The sequence below is a fragment of the Sebastes fasciatus genome, chromosome 8, assembly GCF_043250625.1.
Source record: "Sebastes fasciatus isolate fSebFas1 chromosome 8, fSebFas1.pri, whole genome shotgun sequence".
Taxonomy (NCBI): domain Eukaryota; kingdom Metazoa; phylum Chordata; class Actinopteri; order Perciformes; family Sebastidae; genus Sebastes; species Sebastes fasciatus.
This window is the reverse complement of record NC_133802.1, coordinates 2,177,695-2,191,399: the sequence shown is the minus strand read 5'-3', so window position 1 is coordinate 2,191,399 and position 13,705 is coordinate 2,177,695. Positions and strand designations below refer to the sequence as shown.

The window sequence follows — 13,705 nt, the reverse complement described above, 5'->3', positions numbered from 1 at the left end:
TTGTTCTGGCATCCGCACATTTCCGGAGGCTGTCGCTTACAAAGGCTTCGGGAACACACTCTCTCCCTCCCACTGCCTAATGCCAGCCCTCACCTGCACACGCACACACACACACACACACACACACACACACACACACACACACACACACACACACACATCTGAGGAGAACGTTAGAAGTTCCTACACACACAAACCTCTAAGAAAGGTCAATTACAGAGGATTTACCTCTATCCTCTTTCATGGGAACTTTTCCTTCCTTGCTTCCTTCCTAATTCATTCCATCCTCCCTCCCTGCCTTCCTTCCTTCTTCCCCAGTAATAATAATATATAATATATATATATATATATATATATATATATATATATATATATATATTATATATGTATATATAATATATATATATAATAATGAGTTGCTCCCTCAGTTGAACTTGATCACATCACTTCATGAAAAGTAATTTGCTAAATGAGACTCAAAAGCGAAAAAAACAAAAAAACAGTTGCCTTTTGCTTGTTTTTTTTACTCAAAATGAAATTTCCTTAAGAAAACTTCTGCAGAGGCACGTGTGCGCTCTCTCTCACACACACACACACACACACACACACACACACACACACACACACACACACACACAAGGAGTTTCCTACAGGTCCTCGTCCCACCCCCATAGGAAGTGAAAAGAGAAAGAGAGGAGGCACTGCTGGTTCCTTTGTCCCTGTGATCAGCCCGAGTCCTTTCACTCTCTAACACACACACACCAATTAACCCCGTCTCTGCCCTGGAGGTTTGGACACGACCCCTTGACCTCGGAGCTTGTCCTCAGAGGCGTCAGGAGTGTGGATAGACAGCTGCCTGTCACACACACTTTCTGCTCTGAAACATCCTTTAATGTCTCCTACTTCCTCCTCTCAGCTGATCCCATCTCTCTCTCTTTCTCTGTAGCTCCTTCAGTCTGTCCACACCACTCAGAGATGTCCTCTGACATCTGTGTTATACTGTAAACACTGATGTGAGAGATGAATGGGCTCCTGAGTTAAATGCTGAGGAACAAGATGAAAACCAGATCTGATGACGAGCAGGTTTTCTCTATAGCAACCAACAGGTATAAAGTGGGGCTTAATCATCATCACATAATCAAAGAGTTAAACAAGATACTTTCTTCAACTATCTTGTGTAGGGATGTTGATAATTAACCGTTTAACCATTAACCGACATTAAGCATTTTAACCGATAAACGCTATTGGTTAAAACGGTTAAAAGAAATGTTAATAATGAATTAAAAAACTGAGAAAACTTGTCACTTTAAGGAGAAAAGCTGGTCCACCTTAAGACAGTCTGAGCCGGAGTTACAGATACAGGAAGTTGGCTCACGTCTATAGCTCGCTCGAGCTGAGGAGTTGTAGTCTCGTAGCATTTATTCACCGACAAATAAACTGTACACACACTGTGTGCTACACCTACGTTCACAGCTATAACGCCCAACCCCACACTCAACGCCACCACACACACGCGGCCTGTCGGACACTCGCTGAAGTTACGCCGCGCTGACAGACCGTATGTGTGTGGCGGTGGCGGTGGCGAGCACGAAGCTACCAGCAGAGCTACAGCTGCCAATATAGCACAAACGCACACACTGTTTGTCGGACACTGATGTGTTTGACACACAGCTGACAACCTGCTAAACTAAACTAAATGTGCGGTGGAGACTTTTACTGGGAGAGTGGCTGCATTTCCGCGACACTACACGCAGCACCGTGGCTGCTACAGTAACTCTCCTGACGGTGAACTGGAGACAGTGAACGCAGCACCGTGGGTGCTACAGTAGCTCTCCTGACGGTGAACTGGAGACAGTTAACGCAGCATCATGGCTGCTACAGTAAAACTTCCATAATAACCTTTAATCATATTGTAATTCAAGTGTTCTGAGAGATAACTAGACTTCTGCTCCTCCTCATGGCTCTGTTTTCAGGCTTTAGAACATCTAGCTCGTGACGGGAGACTTTGACCAATCACAGGTCATTTCATTGAGAGAGAGAGCGTTCCGATTGGCTGTTCATTCAACGGAGGCAGCTGTCAATCACTCGCCAACTCTGATCAAATGGTCAAACTAGGCAGCGCTGATCAAATATGTATAAATATTATTTTACGTTAATGTCTATTTCTCTCCTCAGATGTTCTCAGAATCATCTTGTAGTGCACGGTTTAGCTGTAAAATGAGAAAGTTTGTGACCCGGCAGCCATGTTGAGATATACTGAGGGAATACCAAGCACCGCCCACCAGCCGGAGCATACTTTCTCTTTTTACAGCTAAACAGTACACTACAAGATGTTTCTGAAAACATCTGAGGAGAGAAATAGACATTAAAGTAACAGAATATTGATTCATATTTGATCAGCGCTGCCTAGTTTGACCGTTTGATTGGAGTTGGTGAGTGATTGACAGCTGCTCAGAGACGGAAGACTCCAGATCAGCTCTGATTGGTTGTTTTTGTTTTTGTCTGTGAAATCCTGCAGATGCCATTAGGAGCACCGGACGACACCAGACAACACCAGAGGACACAGAGGAACATGATTTTTTTTCAGATTAACTGTCTCATGCAATACTGTCAGGATATAGTGAGCGTTTTTTATATCATATTTGATCCAGTTCTAGCCACTCTACCAAGTGTGTGTACATGTTGTTATTGTTACTTTACAATGTCTTACCTCTTCATCTTCAGAAGAAAACATTACAAAAACCTGAAGAAAGGTTTACCCTGGATGCTGTGTGTCCCCAGAACTCCCTCAGTGATCAGTGTTGATGTGTGAGGGGACGCCCTGGGAGCTAACAGCAGCCACTAATGGACTCTAACTGGACCAGTGAGCCCTTTGTCCTCAGCTACAGGCTGAACAAAGCATTTTATTGAGGGTCATTACTCAGATAAATCTTTAGCTAACTGACAGTAGTGAGCACACGTCCTCTTTGCTGGAGTAGTGCAGGTGTCAGACGGCAATACTGATGACAGTTCAGAACTTTTCAGAACTTTTCATGGCTATAAATGAAACTGATCTGGGAGAGGATGCCTTCATCAGATAAATACTGTGTGGTAGGTGTTGCTTTATTTAAATCTGTTCATTTCCTAGCCGTCCTTTATTTCTGTCACACGCAGTGGAGCAGTGGAGGGTATGTGCGGGTATACTGGGTATACTGGGTATACCCACCTATCAGCCTAAAAACCACTGGAATATACAGGAGACACACACACACACACACACACACACACAGAGGGGTCTTAAACAGAGCTGGGGGTAGGTGGGTGTGAAGGAGTGGGTGTCTCTATTTGCGGATTCAGCTGGTCTGTTTTAGGAGGACCATAAACAGAGCGACACCACCCACAGAGAGAGACCGCTGACGACCCCAGAGACCCAGAGTGCACCGGGGCCCTAAAAAAGAAACCTCTTATCTGTGAGGGGCCTCACATCCACCACCGTCCGCTACTGCTGCTACCACAGCTTCTACCACAGCTTCTACCAGAGCTGCTACCAGAGCTTCTACCACAGCTTCTACCAGAGCTTCTACCACAGCTTCTACCAGAGCTTCTACCAGAGCTGCTACCAGAGCTTCTACCACAGCTTCTACCAGAGCTTCTACCACAGCTTCTACCAGAGCTGCTACCAGAGCTGCTACCAGAGCTGCTACCAGAGCTTCTACCAGAGCTTCTACCACAGCTGCTACCAGAGCTTCTACCAGAGCTGCTACCAGAGCTTCTACCACAGCTTCTACCAGAGCTGCTACCAGAGCTTCTACCAGAGCTGCTACCAGAGCTGCTCCCACAGCTTCTACCAGAGCTTCTACCAGAGCTGCTACCACAGCTTTACTGGTTTTCTGCACAGTGTTGAACTGGTGACTGGTCTGGATGTGGACAGAGGATATAACAGGTGTTACTATAAGCTTAATGTGATAACTATAATTAATGTCATATTCTTCAGGCATGACTTGGACTATAAAATTTACCTTTTTCTTCACTTTGGAAGAGTTAAATTTATGAAACTGTGAGTGCCGTTTTGTATTAAGATTGGCTAAGTAAGGTAATAGATGTTTCGGTTCCCCAGCCTCTTCCCAGCAATATGTTACTCTTAAAGCACAACGTCTTATTTAAAGTCCTTATTATCTAGAGAATTATCTAGAGAACATAATCCCTCAGAGACCCTCTGGAGAACATGAGATAACTCACTGACATATGCACATGAAATCCCTTCAGTGGGCTTCATTACCTTAAGGCACCATCTAGGCATTAACATGAATACATATCCCAGAGAGTGAGAGAGTGATCCCAGAGAGAGTGATCCCAGAGAGTGAGAGAGTGATCCCAGAGAGTGATCCCAGAGAGTGATCCCAGAGAGAGTGATCCCAGAGAGAGTTATCCCAGAGAGAGTGATCCCAGAGAGAGTGATCCCAGAGAGTGATCCCAGAGAGAGTGAGAGAGTGATCCCAGAGAGTGATCCCAGAGAGAGTGATCCCAGAGAGTGATCTCAGAGAGGGATCCCAGAGAGAGTGATCCCAGAGAGTGATCCCAGAGAGTGATCCCAGAGAGAGTGATCCCAGAGAGTGAGAGAGTGATCCAAGAGAATGATCCCAGACAGGGATCCCAGAGAGTGATCCCAGAGAGTGATCCCAGAGAGAGTGATCCCAGAGAGTGATCCCAGAGAGTGATCCCAGAGAGAGTGATCCCAGAGAGTGATCCCAGAGTAAGAGTGCTCCCAGAGAGAGTGATCCCAGAGAGAGTGATCCCAGAGAGTGATCTCAGAGAGGGATCCCAGAGAGAGTGATCCCAGAGAGTGATCCCAGAGAGAGTGATCCCAGAGAGTGATCCCAGAGAGAGTGAGAGAGTGATCCCAGAGAGTGATCTCAGAGAGGGATCCCAGAGAGAGGAATCCCAGAGAGAGTGATCCCAGAGAGTGAGAGAGTGATCCCAGAGAGTGAGAGAGTGATCCAAGAGAGTGATCCCAGACAGGGATCCCAGAGAGTGATCCCAGAGAGAGTGATCCCAGAGAGTGATCCCAGAGAGAGTGATCCCAGAGAGAGTGATCCCAGAGAGAGTGATCCCAGAGAGTGATCCCAGAGAGAGTGATCCCAGAGAGTGATCCCAGAGAGAGTGATCCCAGAGTAAGAGAGTGATCCCAGAGAGAGTGATCCCAGAGAGTGATCCCAGAGTAAGAGTGCTCCCAGAGAGTGATCCCAGAGAGAGTGATCCCAGAGAGTGATCCCAGAGTAAGAGAGTGCTCCCAGAGAGAGGGATCCCAGAGAGGGATCCCAGAGAGTGATCCCAGAGTAAGAGAGTGATCCCAGAGAGAGTGATCCCAGAGAGGGATCCCAGAGAGTGAGAGAGTGATCCCAGAGAGTGAGAGAGTGATCCCAGAGAGTGATCCCAGAGAGTGATCCCAGAGAGAGTGAGAGAGTGATCCCAGAGAGTGATCCCAGAGAGAGTGATCCCAGAGAGTGAGAGAGTGATCCCAGAGAGTGATCCCAGAGAGAGTGATCCCAGAGAGAGTTATCCCAGAGAGAGTGATCCCAGAGAGTGATCCCAGAGAGAGTGAGAGAGTGATCCCAGAGAGTGATCCCAGAGAGAGTGATCCCAGAGAGTGATCTCAGAGAGGGATCCCAGAGAGAGTGATCCCAGAGTGATCCCAGAGAGTGATCCCAGAGAGTGATCCCAGAGAGTGAGAGAGTGATCCCAGAGAGTGATCCCAGAGAGTGAGAGAGTGATCCAAGAGAGTGATCCCAGACAGGGATCCCAGAGTGATCCCAGAGAGAGTGATCCCAGAGAGTGATCCCAGAGAGTGATCCCAGAGAGAGTGATCCCATAGAGTGATCCCAGAGTAAGAGTGCTCCCAGAGAGAGTGATCCCAGAGAGAGTGATCCCAGAGAGTGATCTCAGAGAGAGTGATCCCAGAGAGTGATCCCAGAGAGAGTGATCCCAGAGAGAGTGATCCCAGAGAGTGATCCCAGAGAGAGTGATCCCAGAGAGTGATCCCAGAGAGAGTGATCCCAGAGTAAGAGAGTGATCCCAGAGAGTGATCCCAGAGAGTGATCCCAGAGTAAGAGTGCTCCCAGAGAGAGTGATCCCAGAGAGAGTGATCCCAGAGAGTGATCCCAGAGTAAGAGAGTGCTCCCAGAGAGAGGGATCCCAGAGAGTGATCCCAGAGTAAGAGAGTGATCCCAGAGAGAGTGATCCCAGAGAGGGATCCCAGAGAGAGGGATCCCAGAGAGTGAGAGAGTGATCCCAGAGAGAGTGATCCCAGAGAGTGATCTCAGAGAGGGATCCCAGAGAGAGTGATCCCAGAGAGTGATCCCAGAGAGTGATCCCAGAGAGTGAGAGAGTGATCCCAGAGAGTGATCCCAGAGAGAGTGATCCCAGAGAGTGAGAGAGTGATCCAAGAGAGTGATCCCAGACAGGGATCCCAGAGAGTGATCCCAGAGTGATCCCAGAGAGAGTGATCCCAGAGAGTGATCCCAGAGAGAGTGATCCCAGAGTAAGAGTGCTCCCAGAGAGAGTGATCCCAGAGAGAGTGATCCCAGAGAGTGATCCCAGAGAGTGATCCCAGAGAGTGATCTCAGAGAGGGATCCCAGAGAGTGATCCCAGAGAGTGATCCCAGAGAGAGTGATCCCAGAGAGAGTGATCCCAGAGAGTGATCTCAGAGAGGGATCCCAGAGAGAGTAATCCCAGAGAGAGTGATCCCAGAGAGTGAGAGAGTGATCCCAGAGAGTGAGAGAGTGATCCAAGAGAGTGATCCCAGACAGGGATCCCAGAGAGTGATCCCAGAGAGAGTGATCCCAGAGAGTGATCCCAGAGAGAGTGATCCCAGAGAGTGATCCCAGAGAGTGATCCCAGAGAGAGTGATCCCAGAGAGTGATCCCAGAGAGAGTGATCCCAGAGTAAGAGAGTGATCCCAGAGAGAGTGATCCCAGAGAGTGATCCCAGAGTAAGAGTGCTCCCAGAGAGAGTGATCCCAGAGAGAGTGATCCTAGAGAGTGATCCCAGAGTAAGAGAGTGCTCCCAGAGAGAGGGATCCCAGAGAGTGATCCCAGAGAGTGATCCCAGAGTAAGAGAGTGATCCCAGAGAGGGATCCCAGAGAGAGGGATCCCAGAGAGTGAGAGAGTGATCCCAGAGAGAGTGATCCCAGTGACCTGGAGCTTTAGTCAGCTCAGTGAATGACTTCAGAGGATCTGTGAGTGTGAGCTGCTCTAACAGGTTACTCACCACAGACCAGCATCAGCAGAGAGGCGTTCATCTCTGAGCTGGCAGCAAGCTGCAGGGACCTGAGGACCAACACAACAGGAATAATAATAATGATAACAGGAATAATAATAATCATAATAAAAACAGTACACAATTACTACATAGTAATAGTAGTAGTAATAATACACAGAAACACTCAACGAGCAGCGAGGATGAAATATTGAAGAGAAACTCAGAGTTGTGGTTCTGAGATGAACCTGTCTGTCCCATTGTCTGTCTGTCCGTCTGTCTGTCCTCTCTCAGTGTATGAACCCTGTCTGTCCGTCTGTCTGTCCTCTCTCAGTGACTATAGTAATGTCCCGTGTCTCGCTGAGCTCCTCTGTGCTGTTTAAACCGGGTAGTCTCCGGTCGGACTAACATGTTTCCCGCTGCTCGGTGCTCGGTGTGTTCCTCTATCCGGTTAGAAAGCAGGAGACTCACCGTCCTGGTTCAGGTGTTCCTCTGGGTTGTGTCCTTCGGTTCTGTCCCGGGTAGAGTCCACTTGCTGCGGAGTGAGTTACCGGACGGATGAGAGACGGAGCAGCGATGAGGAGAACTCAACTCCTGCGGCTGTCCGCTGGAAACCCCGTACTGGACTCCTCGAGCGGAGCGGAGCAGTGCGGGGGAGGGCTCAAGGCGGGCCTCCTGACAGGATGGTCGCGAGCTGTGATCTGATCTGATATGAGCTCTATTAATATATTAATATACTAAATTATATTAGTATTAATATCAACACTCTCTTCACTGCCTCTACAATAACATGAGCTGCTGTCATGTTATTCAGAGAGACAGTAAAGAGACTAAACATGTCCCTGATGGACACAAACTAAGTTTTACATTCTGGATTTGAGACGTTGAGTCCTCAACTACAAACCCAGCCCAGGTTTTCTGATGAGCCTCGGTGTCTGGTCTGGTGTATGGTCCCTGGTCCCTGGTCTCTGGTCTGGTCCCTGGTCTCTGGTCTCTGTTCTGGTCTCTGGTCTGGTCTCTAGTCTCTGGTCTGGTCTGGTCTCTAGTCTCTGGACTGGTATTTAGTCTCTGGTCTGGTCTCTAGTCTCTGGTCTGGTCTCTGGTCTGGTCCCTGGTCTCTGGTCTGGTCTCTAGTCTCTGGTCTGGTCTGGTCTTTAGTCTCTGGACTGGTCTTTAGTCTCTGGTCTGGTCTGGTCTCTAGTCTCTGGTCTGGTCTCTGGTCTGGTCCCTGGTCTCTGGTCTGGTCTCTAGTCTCTGGTCTGGTCTGGTCTTTAGTCTCTGGTCTGGTCTCTGGTCTGGTCTGATCTCTGGTCTCTGGTCTGGTCTGTGGTCTGTGGTCTCTGGTCTGGTCTCTGCTCTGGTCTGATTTCTAGTCTCTGGTCTGGTCTGGTCTGGTCTCTAGTCTCTGGTCTGGTCTTTAGTCTCTGGTCTGGTCTGGTCTCTGTTCTCTGGTCTGGTCTCTGGTCTGGTCTGGTCTCTAGTCTCTGGTCTGGTCTCTGGCCTTGTCCCGGGTCTCTGGTCTCTGGTCTGGTCTTTAGTCTCTGGTCTGGTCTGGTCGCTAGTCTCTGGTCTGGTCTTTAGTCATGGTCTGGTTTGGTCTGGTCTCTAGTCTCTGGTCTGGTCCCTGGTCTCTGGTCGCTGGTCGCTGGTCTCTGGTCTCTGGTCTCTGGTCTCTGCTCTCTGGTCTCTGGTCTCTGGTCTCTGGTCTCTGGTCTCTGGTCTCTGGTGTCTGGTCTGGTCTTTAGTCTCTGGTCTGGTCTGGTCTCTAGTCTCTGGTCTGGTCTCTAGTCTCTGGTCTGGTCTGGTCTGGTCTCTAGTCTCTGGTCTGGTCTCTGGTCTGGTCCCTGGTCTCTGGTCTCTGGTCTCTGGTCTCTGGTCTCTGGTCTCTGGTCTCTGGTCTCTGGTCTCTGGTCTCTGGTCTGATCTCTGGTCTGGTCTTTAGTCTCTGGTCTGGTCTGGTCTCTAGTCTCTGGTCTGGTCTGGTCTCTGGTCTGGTCTCTAGTCGTTGGTCTGGTCTGGTCTCTAGTCTCTGGTCTGCTCACTGGTCTGGTCTTTAGTCTCTGGTCTGGTCTGGTCTGGTCTCTAGTCTCTGGTCTGGTCTGGTCTCTAATCTCTGGTCTGGTCTCTGGTCTAGTCTCTGGTCTGGTATGGTCTCTAGTCTTTGGTCTGGTCTCTAGTCTCTAATCTCTGGTCTGGTCTCTAATCTCTGGTCTGGTCTCTGGTCTGGTCCCTGGTCCCTGGTCCCTGGTCCCTGGTCTCTGGTCTCTGGTCTCTGGTCTCTGGTCTCTGGTCTCTGGTCTCTGGTCTCTGGTCTGGTCTCTGGTCTGGTCTTTAGTCTCTGGTCTGGTCTGGTCTCTAGTCTCTGGTCTGGTCTTTAGTCTCTGGTCTGGTCTGGTCTGGTCTCTAGTCTCTGGTCTGGTCTGGTCTCTGGTCTGGTCTGGTCTCTGGTCTGGTCTCTGGTCTCTGCTCTAATCTGGTCTCTAGTCGTTGGTCTGGTCTGGTCTCTAGTCTCTGGTCTGCTCACTTGTCTGGTCTGGTCTGGTCTCTAGTCTCTGGTCTGGTCTGGTCTCTAGTCTCTGGTCTCTGGTCTGGTCTGGTCTCTAGTCTCTGGTCTGGTCTCTAGTCTCTGGTCTCTGGTCTGGTCTGGTCTCTAGTCTCTGGTCTGGTCTCTAGTCTCTGGTCTCTGGTCTGGGGAATGTCATGTTCAGTGATGAGTCCAGGTTCTGTCTGCCAAAGTTGGACGGCAGGGTCAAAGTATGGAGACGACTCGGAGAACGCTATGCTGATTGTTGCACCGATGGAGTAACAGCTTTTGGTGGGGGCAGTGTCATGGTGTGGGGGGGTGGGGGGGGGCATCTCCCTCACTGGCAAAACAAGGCTTGTCATCATTGAAGGCCATCTCAATGCAGTGAGATATCGGGATGAGATTCTGCAGCCAGTGGCGATCCCATATCTCCACAATCTGGCACCTAACTTCATCCTCCAAGAAACAACGCTCGCCCCCACAGAGCCAGGGTTATCACAGACTACCTCCACAATGTGGGAGTAGAGAGAATGGAACGGCCTACCAAGAGTCCAGACCTCAACCCAATTCAACACTTGTGGGATCAGCTTGGGCGTGCTGTACGTGTTCGAGTGACCAACAAAACCACGCTGGCTGACCTGCAACGAATCCTGGTTGAGGAATGGAACGCCATCCCACAGCAACGTGTGACCAGGTTGGTGACCAGCATGAGGAGGAGGTGCCAGGTTGTTGTGGCTGCGTATGGATCTTCCACCGCTACTGAGGCTCCTGACGGTGTATTAAATGAATAAAGTGTAAAATAGCCAATATGTCTTGTTTGTTCCTTGTTACTGATAGAGAGTTCAATCATCCAATCCATCAAACAACTCAAAACAAGAGTCAACACCAACAGGAGAATACAGTTTACCATTGGCAGAGCATTTTGGCAAATTTTTCTTTGGCGCTACCCACATAATCAGCTGTGCTGCTCATCCCACAAATGCATGATCCTTACAAGTTGGACATCATTGTGAAGGTAAATAAACAGGCTTTCCAACGATGTAAAATACAATGCCAATTAGCAATGTAACAACAGAGAAATAATCCATCAAACACAAGTTTCCGAATTTTTTCCCCCAGTATATATATGTGTATATAATAATCATATCAGTTCTTTCTGTGGGTTCACCCTCTCACAGCCTCCAGGATGTGTCTGAGGGGTCCAGGTCCAGGTGTTGTCCAGACCAGGACCAGGACCCCGCCTGCTGTAAATCTCCTGCTGTCATATTACACATTCCCTGTGCAGCTAGAGGACAGCCTCTCTTTGTTAGAGCTCAGGGTCCAGAGCCAGGACCCAGGACCCAGCAGAGACCAGCAGAGCTGCTTCATACTGACAGCTAACAGCAGGGGGGGATGGGAGGACACAATCACTGCTACTATATATACTGAATATATACGTGTGTACATATACACAGTAACCTAGAGGTAAATGACTAAGGAACCTGTGACTGGAGAGAGCTCCTGGTCCATTAGACCTGCTTAATGCTGGGAACCATGTGAGCTCATCAGCCTACATACTAATAATAATGATAAAGGTGTTATTAGCATTAGTGGAAAGTCATTAAGTACGTTTACTCGAGTATTGTATTCAAGTGCGAGGTAAGGCGAGGTACTTGTACTTTACTTGAGTACTTCCATTGTATGTTACTTTATACTACGTTTCAGATAGAGACTTTCCTCTCTGTGTATCTGACAGCCAGCCAACGTTACGGACTACTCTGCACATTAAGATCTGACGTTAAATGATCAGATGTGGAGATTGAACCAGCGGTCCAACCTCACTAAGGAGTCCTGTGTAGTCGGGGCTCCTCGGCACATTTCAGAGGTCTAGGAGTTGTTAGTTAGACGTATTCACCCTTTAACTTCATAGTATTCACCCTTTAACTTCATAGATGGTTTCATTTCACTGTTTGAGGCCCTAAGAGGCAATATTAAACTAAGCTTAGAGTCCAAAATATGAATCCATTTAACTGGTGACCTTTTGGAGGAGCTGTCTGACCCCTAGACTGGAAACCACTGAACTAAACTACCCAACAGGAAGTCGTTACTAAATTAGTATTCCTTTTAGCTCCTGAGGGACACGTCTGTCTCTGTAGCTGCTAAATGCTCCACTGTGTTCACCAGCTGGTCTCTGGTGGAGTCTGTCTGCTGAGGGGACCAGCAGAGTCAGGTGATAGTTCTCTGTGGGGTCGTCACTATATGCGTAAACCCTTTCACGTACAAGTAGCCATTTAATCCTCTGTTAATATCAACATGTTGAGTACGTGTCCACACAGGCTCCACAGTCAGATGAGGTTTGTTACAGGCTATTAATGAAACGGACATCATTAATGACGGCTCTGTTCCATTCTGTGTCCTATCAGCTGTAATAGTGAGTGAACATGAACAATACCAGGACCCTGCCACTGGCTCACCTGGATGGAATGTGTTATTAATCACACCTGTCATGTTCCCATGGCAACATTTGTGCTGTGAGCGGTTGATGGATGGGAGGTAATGAAACAGAGGCTGAGGACTGGAGGACTCACTGCAGGCGCCCCCCTAGTGACGACTAACTGAAACAACACATCTGCTGGTACAGATGTGTTGAACAATAGAAACTTGATATACAGATGTTATCATCACACAAACAGGACACATGATGTGATGAATTTACAGAAACACTATCACATTTATTTGTCTCCATCATCGCACCTCAGAATGAATTATAAGAACACGTGTGTGTATGCTTTTATATGTATTTAATCAAGAGTTTCTTTTGTAATAAAAATAAACACATCATTTAATGTTTCCACATCTCTCTTCATGTTGTAAATATCATACTGACGTGGTCCAATTACAGCAAAAACACACTAAATATTAAAAGCTCTTTTGGTCAAAATAACAAATTTCTGATAACATTTTCTGATATATTTCTTCTGTTTATTATTTATGAAATCAAATGTCTATACAGTGAAACAAATGCTGTCCACAGGTCATCCATCTGTTGTAATAGCTCAGACAGCACACAGGACAGTGTTGATACGTCCACTGAGGACAGAACATGAAACACTTGACAGGTAATGTGTGTAAAAGGTGATACAGCAGTGAAAGAACAGCAGAGCATCCCGGTCACAGCACCAGTACCAGTGGAACTCTGCTCTGGTGGAACCTCCTCACACACAGTTGCTGTACTTCTGCACTTGTTCCCGGATCTCGTCCCGCACCACTGTGGCGTTCTCCTTCAGCTCGTCCAGCTCCGTGCGCTGCTTCTGCATCCGCTGCTCGTTACTCCTGAACTTTTTCTCCAGTTCTGCAACCACACAGAGACAGACACGGGTCAACACGGGGACGTCTACAGATACATGTAGTCAGACACGGGTCAACACGGGGACGTCTACAGATCCACGGAGTCAGACACGGGTCAACACGGGGACGTCTACAGATACATGTAGTCAGACACGGGTCAACACGGGGACGTCTACAGATCCACGGAGTCAGACATGGGTCAACACGGGGACGTCTACAGATCCACGGAGTCAGACAAGGGTCAACACGGGGACGTCTACAGATACATGTAGTCAGACACGGGTCAACACGGGGACGTCTACAGATCCATGGGGTCATACACGGGTCAACACGGGGACGTCTACAGATCCATGGAGACAGACACGGGTCGACACGTGGACGGCTACAGATCCATGGAGTCAGACACGGGTCAACACGGGGACGTCTACAGATCCATGGAGTCAGACACGGGTCAACACAGGGACGTCTAGTGATCCATGGAGACAGACACGGGTCAACACAGGGACGTCTACAGATCCATGTAGTCAGACACGGGTCAACACGTGGACGTCTAGAGATCCATGGAGACAGACACGGGTCAACACAGGGACGTCTACAGATACATGTAGTCAGACACGGG

The 13,705-nt window shown here is 48.5% G+C and overlaps 3 protein-coding genes across 8 annotated transcripts in view; 1 reads left to right on the top strand and 2 right to left on the bottom strand.

The window, feature by feature from the left end:
• lamb2 (laminin, beta 2 (laminin S)) overlaps positions 1-7,862 on the bottom strand; it is a 167,494-nt gene extending 159,632 nt beyond the window's left edge. For both annotated transcript variants that reach the window (XM_074642480.1, XM_074642479.1), the window contains exons 1-2: positions 7,707-7,862; positions 7,248-7,306 (exon numbers count right to left, since the gene is read on the bottom strand). In XM_074642480.1, the coding sequence (XP_074498581.1) occupies positions 7,248-7,278 (31 nt within the window). In that variant the 5' untranslated portion in view covers positions 7,279-7,306; positions 7,707-7,862. The remainder of the gene's footprint in view (positions 1-7,247; positions 7,307-7,706) is intronic.
• LOC141771945 (uncharacterized) overlaps positions 1-10,674 on the top strand; it is a 251,071-nt gene extending 240,397 nt beyond the window's left edge. Inside the window, exon 2 of the mRNA XM_074642494.1 lies at positions 10,310-10,674. The gene's annotated coding sequence lies outside the window, so the exon portion shown is untranslated. The remainder of the gene's footprint in view (positions 1-10,309) is intronic.
• Positions 10,675-12,525: 1,851 nt separating this feature from the next.
• The window catches only part of lamb2l (laminin, beta 2-like), a 71,891-nt gene continuing 70,711 nt past the window's right edge, over positions 12,526-13,705 (bottom strand). For all 5 annotated transcript variants that reach the window (XM_074642482.1, XM_074642483.1, XM_074642481.1 and 2 more), the window contains one exon: positions 12,526-13,090. In XM_074642482.1, coding sequence (XP_074498583.1) covers positions 12,954-13,090 — 137 coding nt within the window. In that variant the 3' untranslated portion in view covers positions 12,526-12,953. The remainder of the gene's footprint in view (positions 13,091-13,705) is intronic.